General features: G+C 40.9%; 1 protein-coding gene across 4 annotated transcripts; it reads left to right on the top strand.

Moving 5' to 3' along the window:
* Positions 1–2,727: 2,727 nt before the first annotated feature.
* On the top strand, positions 2,728–20,715 carry cytip (cytohesin 1 interacting protein). Of its 4 annotated transcripts, XM_059966520.1 has the most exons (9): positions 2,728–3,041; positions 3,756–3,911; positions 4,335–4,384; positions 5,242–5,299; positions 5,399–5,501; positions 5,636–5,729; positions 13,651–13,717; positions 14,591–14,657; positions 18,700–20,715. In XM_059966520.1, the coding sequence occupies exons 2-9, from the start codon at positions 3,789–3,791 to the stop codon at positions 19,158–19,160; spliced, it is 1,023 nt and encodes a 340-aa protein (XP_059822503.1). In that variant the 5' UTR covers positions 2,728–3,041; positions 3,756–3,788; the 3' UTR covers positions 19,161–20,715. The 4 variants fall into 4 exon arrangements, with proteins under 4 accessions (XP_059822503.1, XP_059822506.1, XP_059822502.1 ...); XM_059966523.1 differs by lacking the exon at positions 4,335–4,384 and having other exon boundaries at positions 5,245–5,299; XM_059966519.1 differs by lacking the exon at positions 2,728–3,041 and having other exon boundaries at positions 3,232–3,911.
* The last annotated feature ends 1,184 nt before the right edge of the window (positions 20,716–21,899 follow it).

The following is a 21,899-nucleotide window of genomic DNA, read 5'->3' on the forward strand; positions in this document are numbered from 1 at the left end:
GGGTCCCTATTGTGGACTGGGAGTGGGAAAGAGGCAATGAGAGGAAAATCATAATTGGGAAAAGTGGGAGGGAGCAGGAAGCACCACAGAGACATTCTTTAATGATCAATAAACCAATCATTTGGAATCAAATGAGCTTGCCTGGTGTCTCGGTGCTCAGTGTGTCTGCATCATTGATACCCGTGCCCCTGGCACTCCTTCACTGCCACCTGTTCCCCACCCCTTCCATGGCGCTCTACCCTTGCCATTCTCAACATCCTTTTGTTGCAGCAATACAGTGCAAAACATAAAAAAAGTACAACAAAAAAACGCATGCAAGAGAGGAATAGTAAGGAAGTGTTCATGGATTCATGGACTACTCAGAATTCTAATAGCGGAGCTGTTCCTAAAACATTGCTTGTGGGTCTTCAAGTTCCTCCTTGATAAGAGATGGGGTTGACACAGTTTTATTCACATTTCTGTGGTAGGGTTTAATCTGCCACAACGCAGGAGTGATTCTGCCCAGAACATTCCATGCTCTTCTGAATCTCAATCATGAGGAGCAGGATTTTATCGAGAAACATTGAACCATAGAAAACCTACAGCACAATACAGGCCCTTTGGCACACAAAGCTGTGCCGAACATGTCCTTACCTGACAAATTACCCAGGGTTACCCATAGTGCTCTATTTTTCTAAACTCCATATACCTGTTCGCCTGCACCCCCATCACCAGCAGCCATTCCACACACTCACCACTATCTGCATTTTAAAAAAAAATTACCCCTGATATCTCCTCTCTACCTACTTCCAAGCTCCTTAAAACTGTGCCCTCTTGTACTAGCTATTTCAGCCCTGGGGAAAAGCCTCTGACTATCCACACAATCAATGCCTCTCATCATCTTATACATTTCTTTCAGGTCACCTCTCATCTTCCATTGCTCCAAAGAGAAAAGGCACAAATTCAGTCAATCTATTCTCATAAGGCATGCTCCCCAAGCCAGGCAACATCTTTGTAAATCTCCTCTGCACCCTTTCTATGGTTTCCACATCCTTCCTATAGTGAGGCGACCAGAACTGAGCACAGTACTCCAAGTGGGGTCTAACCAGGGTCCTATATAGCCTCAACATTACCTCTCAGCTCCTAAACTCAATCCCACGATTGATGAAGGCCAATGCATGTATGCCTTCTTAACAACTGAGTCAACCTGTGCAGCTGCTTTGAGCGTCCTATGGACTCAGACCCCAAGATCCCTCTGATCCTCCACACTGCCAAGAGTCTTACCATTAATGCTATATTCTGCCATCATATTTGACCTACCAAAATGAACCACCTCACACTTATCTGGGTTGAACTCCATCTGTCACTTATCAGCCCAGTTTTGCATCCTATCAATGTCCCACTGTAACCTCTAACAGCCCTCCACACTATCCACAACATCTTCAACCTTTGTGCCATCAGTAAATTTACTAACCCATGCCACCACTTCTTCATCCAAGTCATTTATAAAAATCATTTAAGAGTACGGGTCCCAGAACAGATCCCTGAGGCAACCATTGGCCACCAACCTCCATGCATCCGCACAGAATGCTGACTTGGGCTGGCATTCTGGTGGATTTTGAGACAGTTTTTGTTGATGTCTGAGCAGTTTATCACTACCAAGACTCCGAGTCACTGTGTTTAAAAACATAAAGTGTCTGAGTAGTTCCTTACAAAGCAAGTAGCCTTTGCTAACTCTGAGAACCATGCAGTCAGGCCATCTTGAAAATGGAACCCTTGTCCGGCAGAGTTGGGCACATCTGAAGAAGTGATGGCAGTATAGCACCTTGAAGGATTGTGAATTGATATTTAAATTTTATTTCAATATTAAATACAGAACATGGGATGTGCACACAAACAATAAAACTAGCCTCCCAGTGTACATTTTTTTTTAAAAAGAATTGCACATGAGCCATCTTTGTTTGTCACAACCATGGATTTGGCAGCACAGCAGATACGGCAACTGCGCTCGTGGATATGCCTGTGTCAGCTAATTATTTCATTCTGGTGGTATTGAATTCCATTCTTTTCACTGTAGTGCTTGTCAAGACTTGAGCAAAGCACAGCAACATTTCTCTTCCTTCTTGCATTCGGCCTCATCTGAGAAATTGGACTGTCGAGTCAGCTGACTCTGAAGACTAGTGGAATTCATTTTATAGTTAGTTTTTGCTTTAGTTGTCTTTATTTTCCATTTGAGAGCTTTAGTTAATAGCCCTGTTTGGCCTAGTGTGCATTGTTTTATTTTCCCACTAACTCTGTTCACACTAAAGTCTGTGATCTATTGACCCGGTTCAGTGTCTCTTGCTCCACACCTGGGCCATATCCAAACATTCTGACAATCATGTTGTGTGCGATCTTTTATTGATCCTATTATGGTTCTTGGATTTATTAAACATGCCTGCAAGAAAATTAATATCAGGGTTTATTTGGTGACATTTATGTACTTTGACAATAAATTCACTTTGAACTTTGAGCTCAGAAAATGTGGGTACCGAGTTTGAAGGAGATAGGTTGGAGTGAGGCAGAAGGTAAGTCCACCGTTAAGTAAGCACAGAAGCAGCTCAGAAAGAATTTCATTTCACAGTGGGTGCACTCTTGGAGTGTATTCTGGAGTTGGGGTATATATTAATTTCCCCAGCAATAAATCTTTGTGGATTGCAGTTTGGATTTAGACTGCAGCTCAGAACAACTCGACAGCAGATGCATGAATGTGGCCGACAGCCAGTAGAGATTAACATTCATTTTGAGTGTCTGGAGTGTGGGTGCGAAGAAGTGGGGTGTGAAAACTGTATGCAATTCAAAGGAAGCATTGTAGATACCATAGAATTGTCCTGCTGTTACCTTTGATCTTCAGCATATAAAAATGTCATATTGGGCTGGGAGGCCACTTCTTCCATGGGTGTCTCAATCTGCACCTGTTGCTCAGTTTTGTTGAATAAATCACTTCTGTATTCACTAGCTTCAGTGACTTTGTTCACGTTACAACATCACAATCATCGGACACGCCGCAGAGTGGACAGAAGGTAATTTAGGTATTGTGTAATGTATACTTTGGTCTGTGGAACTCAGTCTCAATGCAATCTGGGATTAGAATTGTCTTTCCTAGTTTTTTCCCCGTTCTTTGGTATGATTCCACCCCCCCCCCCCCCACATTTCCACTTCTCTTATGTTTTTCTCCAAGAGTTAACGGTGCCGGTAATAAAGCGGTTCATTCTGCAGGAGCGGCGGGTGGTCCAAGCGATACCGGCTAAAAAGTTGTAAACTGGTGCTTTGAATGACAGTCTGGTTCGACTGTCATTGCAAACCCAGTTCCAACGAGGGACCCTCGGGAACAGAGAGAAGGGGCAGCAACCGAAAGATTTTTTGATCTATTCATAGTCCGACGGTAACTGTATTTCTCAGTTCATGGGAGGAGCCCCGCATTGCGCAAATTGCGATTAACGCTAATATCTAAAATCCCAATTAAACTGGCAACGTTTGCCGCGTTGCCCGAGCTCAGCGCTTTGCACAAAGTTTATCTTCAATCAGCAACTTGCATAAATGTGAACTCCAAAGCGAGAGAGGTGAAAAGCAAAAAAAAAGCACACCCCACAAAACCAAATCACATGACTCGAATTTCCGACTTTATGCTTACTTTGTGGAAGCCTTAGGGACGATTAACATTTTGCTCAACTGCACGGAGGTAACTTTGCTGTAATGAGACTCGCTGACCTGCAAACTAAACAATGATTTTTTAGAGGGCTCTTTCACTGAATGGCAAAGCGAATCACATGGCGATGAATTCCTTATCCAGCTACGACTCCTGTTCAGAGAACTCCAATGAGAGTTTCTCCGGAGAAACAGATAACAGGCAGCCTCTCGTTTTTGGAACTCTGCCGCGGAAGTACAAACAGGTAAATCAGTCATCTCCAGGCTTATAGTCCCACTTTAAGAAGCAATTAAGGCAAACTTTTTGATTATATAAATGTACTTATATTTGTGGCACCAGGAACGTCCTTAAAGTTTTTCTTCTCTGTTTTGGAGAAATTGGTTTTGAATATCTGACTAATTTCCCATGGTGTAATGTAACATAATGCAAAGTTGGCAAGATTGAAATAGGACACAATGCGTGTACTGCATTTGTCTAAATTTACTCAATCAATGTAAGGTGTGGAAGTGGCAGATCTTGAAAAGTTCTACACTGTACAAAATGAACGGGATTCTAATTAAATAAATTATTGGGCTCGTTTTGGTATGAGGTGTACATAGATTACATTACACATTGAAAAAACTAAAGTTGTTGAAGAGAACAATAACTTTGACTGTTTCCTTTACAGCTTGTTTTGACTAGATCAAACTCTTTGGCTGATGCATCAGATTTTAAAAAGTAAGATGTTTATATATTCCTTGTTTTGTGACAGTAATCTTGGAAAATCATCTGAACCTTGGAATTAAAAATGTTTTGGTAATAGTAAAGAAAATTCACGTTGTCAGTATAAATGTATGTTTGATTGATATCTCTCTCTCTAGAAATGAAGATGAGTAATGAATGACTATCATCCAGTGTTGTGAGGGAATGTTTAGATATTTTAGGGAGGGTTCATTCTAATAATAACAATAGAAGATGCTAGAAGGACTCAGCAAATCAGGCAGCTTAAGTAGAAGGAGAAACTGAGTTTACTGTTTCCAGTCAAAGGGTCTTCAACTTGAAAAATAATTCTATTTCTCCAAATGCAAATGAGTGTTTCCATCATTTTCTGTTTTTAGTTCAAATAATATGGCTCTGGGCCTCTACTCATTATTACTCATTGAAACCTATCAAACGTTGAAAGGCCTTAATAGAAAGGATGTTTCCTACGGTGGGAGAGTCTAAGACCAGAAGCCACAGCCTCAGAATAGAAGGGCGTCCTTTTAGAATGGAGATGAGGAATTTCTTTTGCCAGAAAGTGGTGAACCCGTGGAATTCATTGCCACAGGCATCTGTGGAGGCCAAGTCATTGGGTATATTTAAGGCAGGGGTTTATAGATTCTTGATTAGTCAGGCTTGAAGAGATACAGGGGAAGATTGGGGCTGAGAGGGAAATTGGATCAACCATGATGAAATGGCGGAGCAGACTCAAGGGGCCAAATGGCCTAATTCTGCCCCTATATCTTATGGTCTAATATTTGCATAAATGTGTTTTACTCTGAAAGAATAAAATCATTAAAATGAAAATTAATATTAACTTATCTTTGTTTTACAAGTAGAACAATGATTGTTATCAATAAGCAAGATAATGAAACTTTTGGATTTGAGATTCAGGTGAGAAATTTATTGCATATCCTGTAATTATTTTAAACAAAAAAAGACAAATATTTACAATTATTTATAGCAATAATCAACATTATTATTTTCATTTAGACCCTTGGCATGAACCAGAAGAATGCAAATACAATGGAGAGATACACTTTTGTCTGCAAGGTCCATGATAATAGCCCATCTCATTGTGCAGGGCTAAAGCCTGGTAAATAATCACTTCCTCTCCTGATCTGTTTAGTTTTGCCTTTTTCATTGCTCTGCAATAATCACACCAAGCTTCGTGTACAGTTTCCTACATCCGTGGGACAACGACTCATTTTTGTTTTTTTTTGATCATAGGCGATATGCTAATTAACATAAATGGTATAGACACTGAAGGATTTTGTCACCGAGAAATTGTCAACCTAATTAAGTCATCAGGCAATATATTAAGGTAAGTGTTACGTGTAAAAGATGGTCCAAAATTTCTAGGAGAATTTGATGCTTCTGTTACCAACTGTAGTTGCAATTTTGGAATCAGTTCCACAAAGCAACTCTGTGGCAATAGTACCAAAAGATGTCATTGTAATTGCCGAATGAGTTTAACTAATCTTAAATTTGTTTAACTCATGTACTGAACTTCTGACTTGGACAACAAAGTGGTGGTTGGGGGAGGCAAAGGAGTGGCTTGGACCGAGCCAAGTTCAAGGACTCATCAGAGGTTTGGAATGAACATGCTAAGGTTATCACAGACTTTATTGTCAGCTATGGACGAGTGTGTGCCCTCAAAATCATTTAGAATCTCTCCTAACCAGAAGACCTGGATGAACCTAGAGATCTACAATCTGCTGAGGGCCAGGTCAGTGGTGTTTAGATTTGGCAACCAAATAAAGTTCAGGAGATCCAGATACGACCCTTGGAAAGCCATCTCACTTGTGAAGTGGCAATTCCAGACCAAACTGGAATTACAGAAGGATGCATGGCAACTGTAGCAGGGCATGGATGCTTTTACCTTGCCCTCCTACAAAGTAAAACCGAGCGACATACTGTATGTGGCAACAAGGTTTTGCTCCCAGATGAGCTCAATGCCATTTATGTTTGCTTTGACTGACAAGACTGGCACCTACTCCCATAGCTCCTGATGACCCTGTCATTTCAGTCTTTGAGGCTGACATGAGAGCATTCTTCAGGAGGGTGAATCCATGGAAAGCATCTGACCCAGGCAGGGTACCTGGCCAATTACTAAAGGCCTGTGCTGATCAACTCGCTAGACTGTTCACTGCTATCCTTAATGTCTCACTTGAGCATTCTGAGGTACCCACCTGCTTCAAGCAGGCTTCAATTATACCTGTTCCCAAGAAGACTACAGTAACCTGCCTCAATTACTGTCATTCAGTAACACTTGAATCCACTGCAATGAAGTGCTTTGAGAGGCTGGTGATGAAACATTTCAACTCCTGCCTGAGAAGCAACTTGGATCTGCTCCAGTTTGCCTACAGACATAATGGGTCAATAGCGGATGCCATTTCATCAGCACTTCGCTCACTCCTGGAGATCAGGATGCTCTCATGGACTGAGAGCATCCTCTCAAGCTCTGAATTCAATACTATCATCCCCTCAAAACTAATCAATAAGCTCCAAGACCTAGGCCTCATTCCTCCTTGTGCATCTGGATCCTCAATTTCCTTTCTTGCCGACCCCAGTCAGTTTGGATCGGCAGTGACATCTCCTCCACAATCTCCATCTGTGCAGGTGCACCACAAGACTGTGTGCTTAGCCCCCTGCTCTACTCACTTTATACTTGATGACTGTGAGGCTAAGCACAGCTCCAATGGCTTCTTTAAGTTTGCTGACAACACCACTATTGTGAGCTAAATCAACTTCTCACTCAATGTCAGCAAGCCGAAGGAGCTGATTATGGACTACAGGAGAAGGACACCCGAGTCCTCATCAGTGGATTAGAGTTCTGAAAGGCATAAAATCATATTCCATGACTAGGATTTTTCTAAGATACCTGATTTTGCCATAAGACCATCCGACATGGGACAGGATTAGGCCATTCGGCCCATCAAGTCTGCTTCACCATTCCATCATGGCTGATCCCAGATCCCATTCAACCCCATGCACCTGCCTTCTCACCAAATCCCTTGATGCCCTGACCAATCAGGAAACAATCAACTTCCACCCTAAAAATCCCCACAGACTTGGTCTCCTCCGCAGTCTGTGGCAGAACATTCCACAGATTCACTGCTTGCTGGCCAAAAAAAAAAAATCCTCCTTGCCTTTGTTCTGAAGGTTTACTCCTCGAATTTTAGGGCGTGCCCTCTAGTTCTGGATACCCCCACCACAGAAAACATCCTCTCCACATCCACCCTATCTAGTCTTTCAACATTCAGTAGATTTCAATGAGATAGCCCCCACATTCTTTTAATTTCCAGTGAATACAGGCACAAAGCTGCCAAAATCTCCCCTTCATTCCCAGAATCATTTTCGTCAATCTCCTCTGGACTCTCTCCATTGAGAATACATCCTTTCTGAGATATGGGGCCCAAAACTGTTAACAATTCTCCAAGTGTGACCTGACCTAGTGCCTTATAAAGGCTCAGCATTGCATTTGCCTTCTTTACCACAGACTCAATCTGTAAATTAACCTTCTGAGAGTTTTGGATGAGGACTCCCAAGTTCCTCTGCACCTCTGATGTTTGAACCTTCCCCCCATTTAGATAATAGTCCGCACTATTGTTCCCTTCATAAAATGCATTATCATACATTTCCCAACACGATATTCCATCGGCCACTTTTTTGCCCATTTCTTCCAATTGCATTGCTTCCTCAGCACTACCTACCCCTCCACCTATCTTTGTATCATCTGCAAGTTTTGCCCCAAGGCTATTAATTCAATTATTGAAATCATTGACAAACAATGTGAAAAGTAGCGGTCCTAATACTGACCCCTGAGGAACACCACTAGTCACTGGCAGCCAAACAGAAAAGGCCCCACTCACTGCTTCCTGCCTTTCAGCCATTCCAATATCCACGCCGGTATCTTTCCTGTAATGCCGTAGGATTTTGTCTTGTTAAGCAGCCTCATATGTGGCATTTTATCAAATGCCTTCTGAAAATCCAAGTTAATGGTGTTCTCTGCCTCTCCTTTGTCCACTCTGCTTGTTACTTCCCTGAAGGACTCTAATAGATCCGTCAGGCAAGATTTTCCTTGACAGAAACCATGCTGACTTTGACTTATTTTATCATCAGTCTCCAAGCATATGGAAACCTCATCCTTAATAATGGACTCCAACACATTCCCAACCACTGAGGTTCGGCTAACTGGCTTATAATTTCTTTTGCCTTCTTCCCTTCTTAAAGAGCTTGGTGGATGTGTGATCTTTCTGGGATGTTGGTGTGTAAGTGGAAAGTTTGCAGTCTCTAGGGAGATTGACCAAAAGGGGATGCTGACTGCAGCATGTTCGAATTGGATGGCAGAGAATACTACATTATTCTAGCCATGACCATATTTAACCTGTGTATTGAGCTAACGCTTATAATGCAATACCTATTGTAAGACTGTTCATAGCATCTTGAGAGCTTTTGAATTCACTGAATTCATTGCAATGTTCAGTTCTAGTCCATCCAACTCAAAATGTATTCACTTCAGGCTGCTCAACAACTCTTCAAGAAACTTAAGTCTTCTCTAGAATATGAGCAGTCTCATCTTCTCAATGAATATTGTGACCTACTTAATGGATATTTGTCTGTTGTTCATGAATCTTTGTAATAACACAGCCATTACCTGATTTTTTTGTGAATTGCTTCTCTAAGACTTCTCAAATAGTTTGCAGAATCTTCTCTGAACTGCTTGCCACCGAGGAGTCCCATTATTCTAAAAATGCTAAATGGCATTTGATATGTGAAACTCTGAGAAATCTCACTGCTCTTCAGAATTCCCAACCAATTCTTCTTTGCTTTGTAGGTCTGTTTCTGGTTCTCCTGTTGGCCTCCAGAGACTTTTCTATTTTCAACAACTTTTCTAACATGTTGGCACTATCATAGTATCTGATTCATTTGCTAATCCACTGAGAAGACGATATTTATTTACTTTTGCTGGCAGCATCTGAATGGTCAACACTGCAGATCTATGGCTCTTGAACAGTTCCCCCAGTATTCTCTTTATTGTCGTAGAAGGTGTACTTTCTTCTGATATTGCCTTTTCAAAATAAATCAGAATTCCCCAGAAGTGAGTTTATTATAATTTGGTTTCACCACAGGCCTTATTGAAATATCTCTATGGACTTCTCTGGTTTTGTTAGTACACAAATTAACATATTTTATGCAAAATGCTGGCTCACCTATCCTTAGCGGGGCCCTTCTAGGAAATATATGGCAGTTATAGAGAATAAAAAATGGGTGAATCCCAATAGGAGGATAAAAAATGGAACAAATTTGGTACCCTAATTCAAGAAAGGCAGCAAGTATAAGCCAGATAATGACTCTGAATCCAATGCCAGTGACACAGAAGATCTTCAAAAAGATATCTGGGGTCAGAATTATTCTAAGCTTGGAAAGGCAGGAACTAATCCAAGATAGGATGGCTCTTGTAGAGTGAGAAAGGTTAGATCCTATCAGATCATTTGGCAAAGTGGATCTGAAGTTGATGTAATTACTGGCTTGGAGGTAGTTTTTTTGATACAAAAGCCTGTGAACGGCGATATCTGTCAGGATCAAAATGTTGTCACTCTTGCTATTTGTTAGCTACACCAATGACTTGGATGTGAAAGTGTGAAGTATGATTGGTCTCAATGCAGATGTCGACTATCCCTGTGCTTCCACAGATGCCGATGAACCACTAAGTTCCTCTAGCAGCTTGTTTTTTTTTTGCTTGAGTTTATTTTAGTAAGTTCACAGCTGAGTCTCACATGAGTGCTTCTATTACCAAGGCTTTGGACGGTACAGACCAAGTGCCTGAAGATGGAATTAGTGTAGATGAGCACTCAGCATGGATGTGATAGTTAGAAAGTCCTGCATGACTTGAAGATTTGCAGATGATGCAAAAATTGGTGGTGCTGTTGATAGTGAGGATAGGAATGTGAGGCTTGGGCAGAAATGAAAGTCAATGGAGCCTGTTTTTTTAAAAGTGTTCTTTTGGGCTTTCTTTGCTTTGTTTTTTGCCTGTAAGGAGACGAATCTCAAGGTTGTATATAGTATACATACTTTGATTTAAAAAATACACTTTGCGCTTTGAATTTTCTGTACTGTATGACTCCTGGGCCATTTCGTCCATACCAGCTGCTGAGCATTGATATCTATACTAAACCCATTTCTGAACTATAGACTGCCAATATAAAAGGCAGTTTCAGCCAGTTCATATTTCTTTGGTTTGACCAGGACTCCACCCCACAGATATCCCATGTAACTCACAAAGGAGGAGGCCATTTAGCCAGCTCACTGAGTAATCCATAATCCCCACTTCCCTGTTTCAGATCCAAACCTACCTTATACTCTCTCTTGCTCTATCTTAGTTATTGGACTGAAATCTTCCATACAAATTCACTGTACCTGCAACCTATTGGTCTGCTAATCATTGCTCGCAAAATTAAGACTTGCTTGTGCCTTTCAAGCTCATCGGACCAGTGGTCTGTTTGCTTAAGACCAATGCACCCCAAAACATGAGCGATAGCTGGGTTTCTTCTAAACTCATGAAACCTCAGTTTGAAAGCAAGAGGAAGCACTTAGGAGCGTGACTGCTGCTAGCTCAATACCACAACAGACAAGTGGGCCCATTTTCCTTTGATGCCGGCTGAACAGTCGAACCTTACAAAACTTTGATGGTCCTTCCTGCGTAGGTGTTCAAAACAGGAAGTGGTTGAGGTGCTTCTGACTCGCAATAAATGGCCTCCCCCCCCCCCCACGTTCTTTTTGCAGTTGCAGGAGCTTTTGGTGTTTTTACCCAGCCATATGTGATGCCCAACCCTGAAGAAACCACTGTTACCATTTTTGTGTACCTGTTTCCTCACTGCACAGTGAAACTATGCCTGAGTGAACAGCTTGCCATTTTGAGTGGTGTCTCTGCAGTGACGGCTATTCTGCATGCTTTCTCAACCCAGTGCATCAAATATATCACTCGAATCTTCCTCGCTGATATGTTATCATCCCTCAATACCCATTCTAAGATGTGAAAACTTGCACATCTTTTTCCCGCTGTCTTCAAAGTGATCCCATTTACCCGACTTGTTGCTCCTGAAAATCTCTGATGGTACCTTGATGTCCTTGGTGGAGATCTCATCTTTAGTTTGTGCAGTTAGGGGGCTTGCAGTTGATTTCTGTGCTTGCAGCCTTGTTGCCAGCACCAAAAGTGCCTTCCATATCTCACGCCTGGCAGCGTTGCTCTTCTGCGTCCCATTGAAGGACTTTGAAAGCATAATTCTTCCCACAAGAGCAGATTAACTGCCCGCTTACTTGCCCTGCATACAAGCTCCACTTGTACCTTTTGACCTCATCAACATAATGTCTGCCGTCTTTGCCATTCTACTTAGGAATCCCTGTTCTCTTTTATAAGCAAAAATGAGGGTGCTGAAACATCAGCAGCTTAGGTAACACCAGTGCAGTGAGAAACAGAAACGACATTTCAAGTCATTGACCTTTCATCAGATGATGAAAGATCATCGACCTGAAACATTAACCTACTCTGTAACCTGCTGTGCAGTTCCTGCATTCTCCCTTTTTATTTCAGCATTTCAGTATATGTTGTTTTCTTGTAAAAAAAAGTTTCCTTTTAACTTTGCTTGGGAAAATTGTCAAGCAATCCCACAAACAGGAATATCCCAGACTCAATCCCCGTGTAAAGTTTGTAGGTCCTTCAATGTCTTTGCTTACCAAAGCAAGTAACAGACATAGGGCTATCAAGAAAATTTTAACAGCAATGGCTTTCTGTTTTTAAAGGCACACTTGCAGTTGTGTGGACGATTCCTGGGATTTGGTGCTGCAGATGAAACATGATGCTTACTAGTGTATGCCTGAACGTTGTCTAGATTGGGTTGCCTGCAGGGATAGACTGATTCACTTGCTGAGGAGTGGCAGAATGGGTTTGAGCATTATGCAGCCATTAGAAAGTAACATGATTTTTGAACTTATGACGGTTGGTCCTCGGATAACACCCTTAGCAAGTATTCCTGCATTGTCCTGAGGCTCGGACAACTGACTTTAAACAACCTCCTAATGGTGGCCAAAAGTGTAGTGGGGGTGGGGGGGGGGGGTTAAACCAAGAAACCGTAGGCCAGTCAGCCAGTAGTGGGGAAGTTACTGGATGGAATTCTGAGGAACGAGATCTACCATCATTTGGATAGACACAGTCTGATTAGGAGGAGTCAGCATGTGAACTCTTCCTTAATGAACATTGTAGAGTTGTTTTAAGAGGTAATCAAACAGGTAGATGAGGGCTTTTTGTTTATTATTTATGTAACTTATTTGGATATGAACACACACACAAGTCTTAATCAGTGTCTGAAGATGATATGAAATTGGGAGGTGTTACCAATGGTGATGAAGGTTGTTATAGATTACAAGAGAAGTTGATCAGTTAGGAAAGTAGGCCAAGGATTGGCAAATAGCTTTCAAGATAGATAAGTGTGAGGTGATGCATTTTAGAAAGTCAAATCCATGTAGGACTTGTACAATGAATGGTAAGGAACAGAGGGAATTAGGAGTATAAGTGCATAGATCATTGAAAGCACCATCATTGCTAAAGACTTTTGCACATTGCTGTACTTCCTGCTTCAGGTTCAGTTTGGCAGTTATGCCATTCTTCTTGATCTGTGGAGGTGCTGTCAAGCTTCTTGTGGTGATAGACATTGAAGTCCCCAATCCAAAGTACATTCTGTGCCCTGACTGCTTTCAATGCTTCACTCAAATGCCTGGGGAACTCCAGTTATCCTATCCATTCCTCCCACATGCAGTGTAAAAGTAACTTGCTTTCTCGGTTTCCCAGTTCTGATAAGGATCTTCAGACTGAAAAGTTAACCCTTTCACTATTTATTCAGATGCTGCCTGACCTGTTGAATGTTTGCAGCATCCTTATTTTTGTGCTGTGAGTTTTACCCAGTAATAGTGAATAAAGATCAATGACCAGTCTTGATTAGGATAGTTCTGATTTATGGACCTCTTTAAATCTGATGGCGTTCACTTCACGTTTCTGCTTGTGTTTCTCATAGTGTTTGAGGGACTGTTGAAGTAACTGTGCAGCATTGCTGCAGTGCATCCTGTAGAATGTGCATAGGCGAGACAGTTGACGTCAATGGTGGGAAGTGCATATCCTGTTAGAGCAAGGTTGCATCAGATAATAGTTTCTGTATTCACACTTAACTTGTTCTATCTTTTCACAGCCTTATGACTGTCAATAAAAATTCTGTTAAAAGAAGTGAACTTGAAGCAAGATTATATTTTTTAAAGGTATTTTCACAATTTTTATCAGTTACGAAATAATAAGAGCAAATAGCTGATTAAGCAAGATATTTATGATCCTAAAACAGAAAGCTATACAAGCTAATTTTCCTTTAAAACTCAGAGAAAGTTCAGTGAATATAAGTGAAACTGTTTTTTTAGATATATTTGACAGAAAGATCACCTGAACTCACTTTTCTCTTTTTGTGGTAAATCTGCACTGAAATAAATGGGCCACTGTTGCAGTTATTTTTGACAGTGCCAAAATGCTATGGAAAAGCGGAGAAATACTTTGAAATTTGTGCCTTAATTTAGCAATGCTGCGTGAAGTTGCTTTCTCAATATCGCATTTGAGGTGAAAGACAAAATGAATAAAAATAATAATGGAAAAACATGCAGATGCTGGAAATACAAAATAAAATTAGAAAACATTTGGAAACCTGAAAAATGTCTGGCAGCATCAGCAGAAAGAGAGCTAATGCTTCAGGTCAAAGACCGTTCAACAGAATTGGGTGTTTATTTGAAACCTAACTCTTATTTTTTTTTCTCTTTCTGCATTAGCTGCTTAATTTGCTGACTAACCCATCAATATTTATTTTCAGTTCAGATATCTTTTACATACAATATTTTGAGTTTTACAGCTTTAACATCACTTTTATTACTCATTTGTAAACTTGTGAAGAATTAACTACCTCACTTAGAGCAAATTATTTTCAGTGATCATCAGTAATTAAGTAACCAGTTATTAATTGATTAATGCTACTGCTTTGAAATGGGCAGAACAGTCTACTGGGGGAAAAAACTAATGCTGCATTTCCATATATATGGTATATGCTATCATATATTTAGCATTTACTAACACTACTTTCCTATGTTTCACAGAAAACACTTCAAGAGAAATGGGTGGAGTACAGGTCACTTATGTTACAAGAACAACGCCTTGTTCATGGTAAGTCTCTATCGGAAACCACAGAGCAGCATCGTTTTAACTGCCACACAAATTTTAAGTTTACATTGAAACTTGTTGTATAACGAAAGGTGAACTAGATGTCCAGGGGGATGGGAATCAGAGCACAAGAACAGGTAATGAAGAAAGATGTTGTTGAGCCTGCATACAAAGTCAAGGATTGAAAGGCAGAGCATGACGGGACTAATGTTCGGAGCTGCGTATATTTCAATGCAAGGGATATTGTAGGAAAGGCCGATGAGCTTAGGGCATGGATCAGCACGTGGAATTAAAGCATTGCAGCCACTAGTGAGACTCGGTTGTAGAAGGGGCAGGACTGGCAGCTCAATGTTCCAGGGTTATGTTGGTTTAGATAAGACAGAGCAGGGAGGATGGCATTACCAGTCAGGGAAAATGTCACGGCAGTGCTCAGACAGGGCAGACTGGGAAGCTCATCTAGTGAGGCTTTATGGTAGAAATGAGGATGAAGAAAAGTATGATAATGTTAATGGGATAATATTATAGTCTGTGGAATTTAGAGCAGCCAATTTGTAGAAAATCTCTCCAATACTTTGCAAATGCCATTAGTTTCAAGGTAATTATGGAGGAGGATAGGTCAGGTCCTTGGGTTGAGATTCTAAATTGGAGAAAGGCCAGTTTGATGGTATCAGAAAGGATTTGGCAAGTGTGTATTGGGAGAGTTTTCTTCTTGCTAAAGTATACTTGGTAAGTGGGAGGCCTTTAAAAATTAACTGTGAGAGTACCAGTGTTTGTATGTTCCTGTCAGATAAAAGGCAAGGATAACAGGTTTAGGAAACCTTGTTTTTTGAGAGATATTGAGGCCGTGGTTAAGAAAAAGAAAGAGGTGCATTGCAGGTATAGGCAGGAAGGAGTAAATGAGGTACTTAAAGAGTGTTAGAAATGCAAGGGAACTCTTAAAGAAATGAGGAGGGTGATAAAAAGGCACGAGGTTGCTCTAGCAGACAAGCTGAAGGAAAACAAAGGGCTTCTACAGCTATGTTAAGGTCAAAAGGATAGCAACTGATAAAACTGGTCTTCTAGAATGTCGCAGTGGTAATCTATGCATGGAGCTGAAAGAGATGAGGGAGATTGTAAATGGAATTTTTTGTATCTGTTTTTACTCAGAAGATAGACATGGTGTCTATAGATGTAAGGCAAAGCAGCAGTGAAGTCATGGACACTATGCAGATTACAGAGGAGGAGGTATTTGCTCTCTTGAGGCAAACTAGGGTAGATAAATCTCCGGGGCCTAACAGTGGACTCTTGGATCCCGTGCAGGAGCCCCACAAGAGATATTCTAAACATTCTTAGCCATAAGGTATAGGAGCAGAATTAGGTCATTCAGTCTATTGAGTCTGCTCCATCATGACCGATCCCGGATCCCACTCAACTCCATACACCTACCTTCTCGCCATATCCTTTGATGCCCTGACCGATCAGGAAACAATCAACTTCCGCCTTAAAGATACGTATGGACTTGTCCTCCATCACAGTCTGTGGCAGAGCATTCCAACTACTCACCGGCTAAACAAATATTCCTCCTCCCCTCTGCTCTAAAGTCTCAATTTTGAGGCTGTGCCCTCTAGTACTGGATACTCCCAACATAGGAAACATCCTCTCTGCATCCAACCTGTCTCGTCCTTTCAACATTTGGTAGGTTTCAATGAGATCCCCCCCCCACCCCCCAGCGAAAGCCCAAAGCTGTGGAACATTCCTCACATGTTAACCCCTTCATTCCCGGAATCATCCTTGTGAACCTCCTAAGGAGTGTGGTAGAAAGAGGCAGCTAGAGTACAGCTCCATAATTCCTTGAAAGTAACGCAACAGGTAGATAGACTTGTAAAGAAAGCTTTAGGCACGTTGGCCTTCATGAATCAATGTACTGAGTACAGCATGTTGATGTTATGTTGAAATTGGCATCGACAATATCTTTCTTAGTTCAAAGTTCGAGGTAAATTTATTTTCAAAGTGTGTATGTATATGTCACAACCTGAGATTTATTTTCTTGTGGGCATACTCAATAAATCCATGATAGAAAAATAACCATAGTAGAATTACTGAAAGACCACACCAACTTGGGTGTTCAACTAGCAAACCAAAGACAAAGTGTTCTTTTTGTATTTGAACAGTCAGCTATCTTTTGCACACTGGTTGAACACTCAGTTGAAGACTATACCGACTTCATTCTACTATGGTTATTGTTCTATTTTGCATTTATTGAGTATGCCTGTAAGAAAATTAATCTCAGGGTTGTAAATGGTGACATATATGTACTTTGATAATAAAGTTACTTTGAACTTTCAACTTTGAATCGTATAAGATGTTGGTGAGGTCTAATTTGGAGTTTGGTGTCCAGTATTTGCTCAGCTGCTGCCAACACATAAAACCTGTCTGTATCCGCAGGAACTGCAAGAGTCTGCCCAAGCTCCTTGCCCTCAAACTATTGAGTTGCAGTTAGTTTAGTCACTTGCATAAGATCAAATCTGAGGCTTTGCAAGTAAAAGTGGGCCTGCGGGAAGGCTGAAAATAACATTGAAAGAGTACAGGGAAAATTTACAAGGTTGTTGCCAGGACTTGAGGACCTGAGTTTTTGAGAAAGGTTGAATAGGTCAGGGCTTTACTCCCTAGGATGTAGAAAATTGAGGGGAGGTTTGATAGAATATACAAAATTATGAGAGTATTGGTAGGGTAAATGCAAGCAGGCTTTTTCCATTGTGGTTGGGAGAGACTCGAACTAGATACTAAGGGTTAAGGGTGAAAGGTGAAATATTTAAGGGGAACGTGAGGACAAACTTCTTCACTCAGGGTGGTGGGATTGTGGAACAAGCTGGCAGTGCAAGTGTTGGATGCAGGGTCAATTTCAACATTAGGAAAATTTGGATAGGTACATGAATGGGAGGGGTATGGCGGGCTGTGGTCCAGGCGCAGATCAGTGTGACTAGGCAGATTAATGGTTCAGCATGAACTAGATGGACCAAAGGTTCTATTTTTGTGCTGTTGTGTCCTTTGACTCTATAATTGAAACAAAAGATTCAAATAGCGTGGGTCAAAACTCATTGAGGTACTATTTCTGGTAAAATTGTGTTCAAGATAAGGGACCTCAACCGTTATGAATAAACCTGATGTGTTAAGTGTGCAATAGTCTGCATCACAAAATCCAACATTGTTTACAACTTAGAATTACCTGGAGCAAAGCTTCATCACGCTGCATTACAATAAGCCTGCTCTTCACTATTTAGATCCAATACTATTTTTTGATTTAAAAAAAACACTGTTGATTTTATTTGCTCAGCTGCTGCCAACACGTAAAACCTGTCTGTATCTATAGGAACTGCAAGTCTGCCCAAGCTTCTTGCCCTCAACTATTGAGTTGCAGTTAGTTCAGTCACTTGCATTAGATCAAATCTGAGGCTCAGCAAGTAAAAGAACAACCCCTTGCCCATTTTATGCCCTAAATTTGCGTTAGTATTACATAATAATTTTCCTTGATTGTTTTCCATTGAGTATTTTGTTGCCAAGGAAAAAAGATTACAGTCTTGACTTTTTCATTTTTGTAGAACATGAAATTTTGTTTTCAAGTGTTTTATTTCTTATTTTGCTTTTGCCTGGGCAAAATTACTACAAAGTATTTATATAGGCATTCAAATCTAATTAAACGCTTTAATACTGCGGCAGAGATCGATTTGCCATTGGAGTAGACAGTTTTAGTGCTGGTAAAATGTCCCAGCCCAAACTGTTGACTGTTTATTCCTCTCCATAGATGCCGCCAGATTTGCTGAGTTCCTCTGGCATCTTGTGCATGCATCTGCAGAATCTCTTGCGTTTTTAAATATTCTACATGTGATACAAAGGAACAGTTTAACAGCTTGCAAATTTCTGCAGCTTTAGCTAATCAGTGGGATAGCTGGTGGTGTAGGTATTTTTGCAGAGCAAAGATTCATATTTTGATATTACATGGAACTTTAAATTGGGATTATTCAGACAACACAGTTTTTAATGATATTTCCATTGTTTCAATTTTTAGGATTCTTGAGGAACAATGAGTCAACAGAATCTTCTGAGTCTTTTCTGTATGGTGATATGGGATTATTTGGGTCAACCGTACGAAAGAAGGAAAGGTTTTCTAGTGACAGTAGCTGCCGGAGCCAGCTTAGCTTAATGACTGATGACAGCGAGGACGGAGTCTTCCAGCCTGGGATGTCTAATGACTTGATCATTGGGAGCCACTATAGGCGAAGCAGCATGGACGAAGATTGTGTCTTCCACAGAGATACAGAAATACTTACGCCCAAAAGCCAGTTGAGCAGGAGTAGGAGCATCAGTATGACCAGCAATGGGAGTGGTCAGATGTCTCCATCATGGGACTTCCACAGAAGCTGCGGGACAATGCCTCGAAAAGGCAAGAGACCAAGTGTCAGGAAGCGCATCATGAAGTTCATTCCAGGTTTAAATAGGGCGGTGGAGGAAGATGAGAGCCACTTTTAGATTTGCATATCAATAATGCAATACTGGTCCTGCTAGTTTCAAGATAGCATTAAGGAGTAATAGGAATCTGTGGCATTAAATGATCAAAGTATCTCCATTGCAGACTACATTTATGGCTTTTATGGAAGTTCAACAAATCCTCTTGAGACAAAATGTTTGGAAGGTTTTGTAAGCAGTAATTTCACATTTTACACAGAGAGGTCCTTCTTTAAGGTTGTGACTTTAGAAGAAGTTATCCTTGAAATATACAGTGCCCTGTTTACATCTAATTCTCTTTAACAGTTTTGTCTCATTGTCCAAAGTATACAGGAGAAAGCACGATAAATAGGGGTACTTTGCAAATATTCCTCCTTAAATAACAATTAATTTCAGAACCACCATAAAACTCTTCTCCAGGGATCTCTCGAATAACTCATTTGTTCGTTATCTGCCATGTCATATGACGTGGGCGATCATGGTCTTTCCATGATAAGGATTGTTCTTGGCAATTGAATAACTACACTTAGAAAATCAGAATGAATAGTCAGCTAACTGACACAACTAAGCTGTGTATATCAATATGCCTGAGTTTCCGGCATGAAAGATTGATCCAGGTAGGTCTGGGTGAATTGAATAGTTTACAAAGATAGCAAACATTCATTTAATACAGGAGTGAACGTCTTAATTCTCACTTGATGCTGTAAGAACAATACTGACAATCTATCAGTTGCAATTTGTATAATCACTGCTCTTATAGAGCAATAGCTTCACAGAAGTTTCCAGAGGCTTTGGGAGTTTGCTTAGGGACATTAAGTGCCTGAACCATTCTAGATGCATGCATTATTGGCTATCTGCAACATCCATACAGAACTTTGTAGCCAAGAAACTGTATTCGTTAAAAAAACAAACCACGGGACTGATGTGCATCCATAATACTTTCACAAAAAAAGCATACTGCATTTCTCAAGGTTTCTGTGTCTGTTTTAAGTGGAAATCCTGACCACTGCAATATTGAGTTGAGTACTTCTTATGGCAATTCACCCTAGCACTAGTATAATTTCTCATTAGTATTTTGTGCTGAAGATAATGTCACTTACGTGCTTAGTTTATCACTCAAGGTGAAACAGAGCAAAGTACGCAGCAAAATGGAATCAAGTATAATTTAAAAAGACTTCTGACTGAGACACTGTTTTAGCATTGAGCCCTCAATTGATTCCATCTTTGCCTGCAATTGGGCAGCATTACTGACAAATATGCACCTGTGCACTTCAATGCAAGATGCTGCTACCTGTGACCTTACTGATCAATGTGGCAGTGGTCCCAGCACATAGGGCCTGGTTAGGATGTCCTCAAGCTTGGTGGAATGGTGGGGGGGGGGGGAGGTGGAGTACCTTCACATATAGATGGACACCGTTTAACCCCAGCTTCTAAGTTTCATCCTCCCTCGTTTTATTTCTACTTGTGTGCATTTAAGAACTTGAGTATATTGTTTGGTCTAACATTTGATACATTGTTGTACAATATTTTGCCATTGATTACAAGTTTATTGCCTTCAATAAAGGATGTTTTATTGATATTTGTAAACTTTCTTTTGCATTAATAAGTAGAAATACAATATCGGTCCAAAGGCATCTATTTCGTTTCAATATGAGGTGTTGCTGCTTGCTGGAGGAGGAGGATATAGATTGAGTGCAAGGTTACAAGAGAAATTTATTTCTGGGTAGGGCAGTGATGACGATTGGGTGTGAATACAGTGAATATATCTGTGAGTTCAAGATATAGAAATAGTTTTTGCTGTGATCCTAGCATATAACAATACTGAGGGTCAAACGATGTTGTCATCATCCTTTTCCAATGATCGTCGTGGAAGGCTTGTGATTTCTTGAGATCCCAAGAGCAATGCTGTTTGGAGCTTTGACATCAGACACTTTACTGCTGGTAGGATCGGCAATGGCGTGAACGTCAAGGGGAGATTCCGGACGAAGAATAATCCAACCAAGGCATCAGTGGTGGAGCTGGTGGAAGATGATGACGCGTAACAACAGCAGTGAAGGCGGAGGAAGGCTGCAGTACTGAAAGGTCCCCAGTCGTCTTACATTCCATACCACTGGACCCTGACCCTGTCCCTGATCTGGCAAGGAATGTGTGGTGACTGCACACGCACCAGCCTCCACACATTAAACTAAGTCGCCCAGTGCAAAAGATGGCAAGTATCGTCATGGGTGTTATGACAGCCAGTTGCCCCCAGGCAGAATATGCCATATCACTTTCTCCATTCTTATCTGATCATGACTTTGAATATCAAACATCCAAACGGTGGCCCAGTGGGTGAACTACAAGAATTGCCTCACGAAAGCTCTGATTCAAATATAGAAAATGTGATGCACGTCTTACGGAAACAGAATGGCTTTCCTGTGGCAGAAACAGATGAAACGTGAGTGATGCAGATGATCAGTACTACAGCATGCAAGTAAGTATATTTTGAGTAGCAGGAAAGATTTAGGTAAACATTTGAATAAGAGTCAGAATAAAAATCTGGCCACGTTGTGAGTGGGGTCACAGAATGTTTAAACCAGAAGGACTATGAAGAGATCCATTCATAACATTTGGGAATCGCTACTGAAAATAGTAGCTTGTAGCTTAGCCTGTTGACCTTGTACAGTCTAGTGACGGGAAATACCTTCTCGTACTGTGATCCATCATGTCCAGTTCATAAGATATAGGAATAGAACTAGGGCACTTGGCCCATCGAGTCTGCTC

This window comes from Hypanus sabinus, chromosome 4 (assembly GCF_030144855.1).
Source record: "Hypanus sabinus isolate sHypSab1 chromosome 4, sHypSab1.hap1, whole genome shotgun sequence".
In the NCBI taxonomy this organism is placed as follows: domain Eukaryota; kingdom Metazoa; phylum Chordata; class Chondrichthyes; order Myliobatiformes; family Dasyatidae; genus Hypanus; species Hypanus sabinus.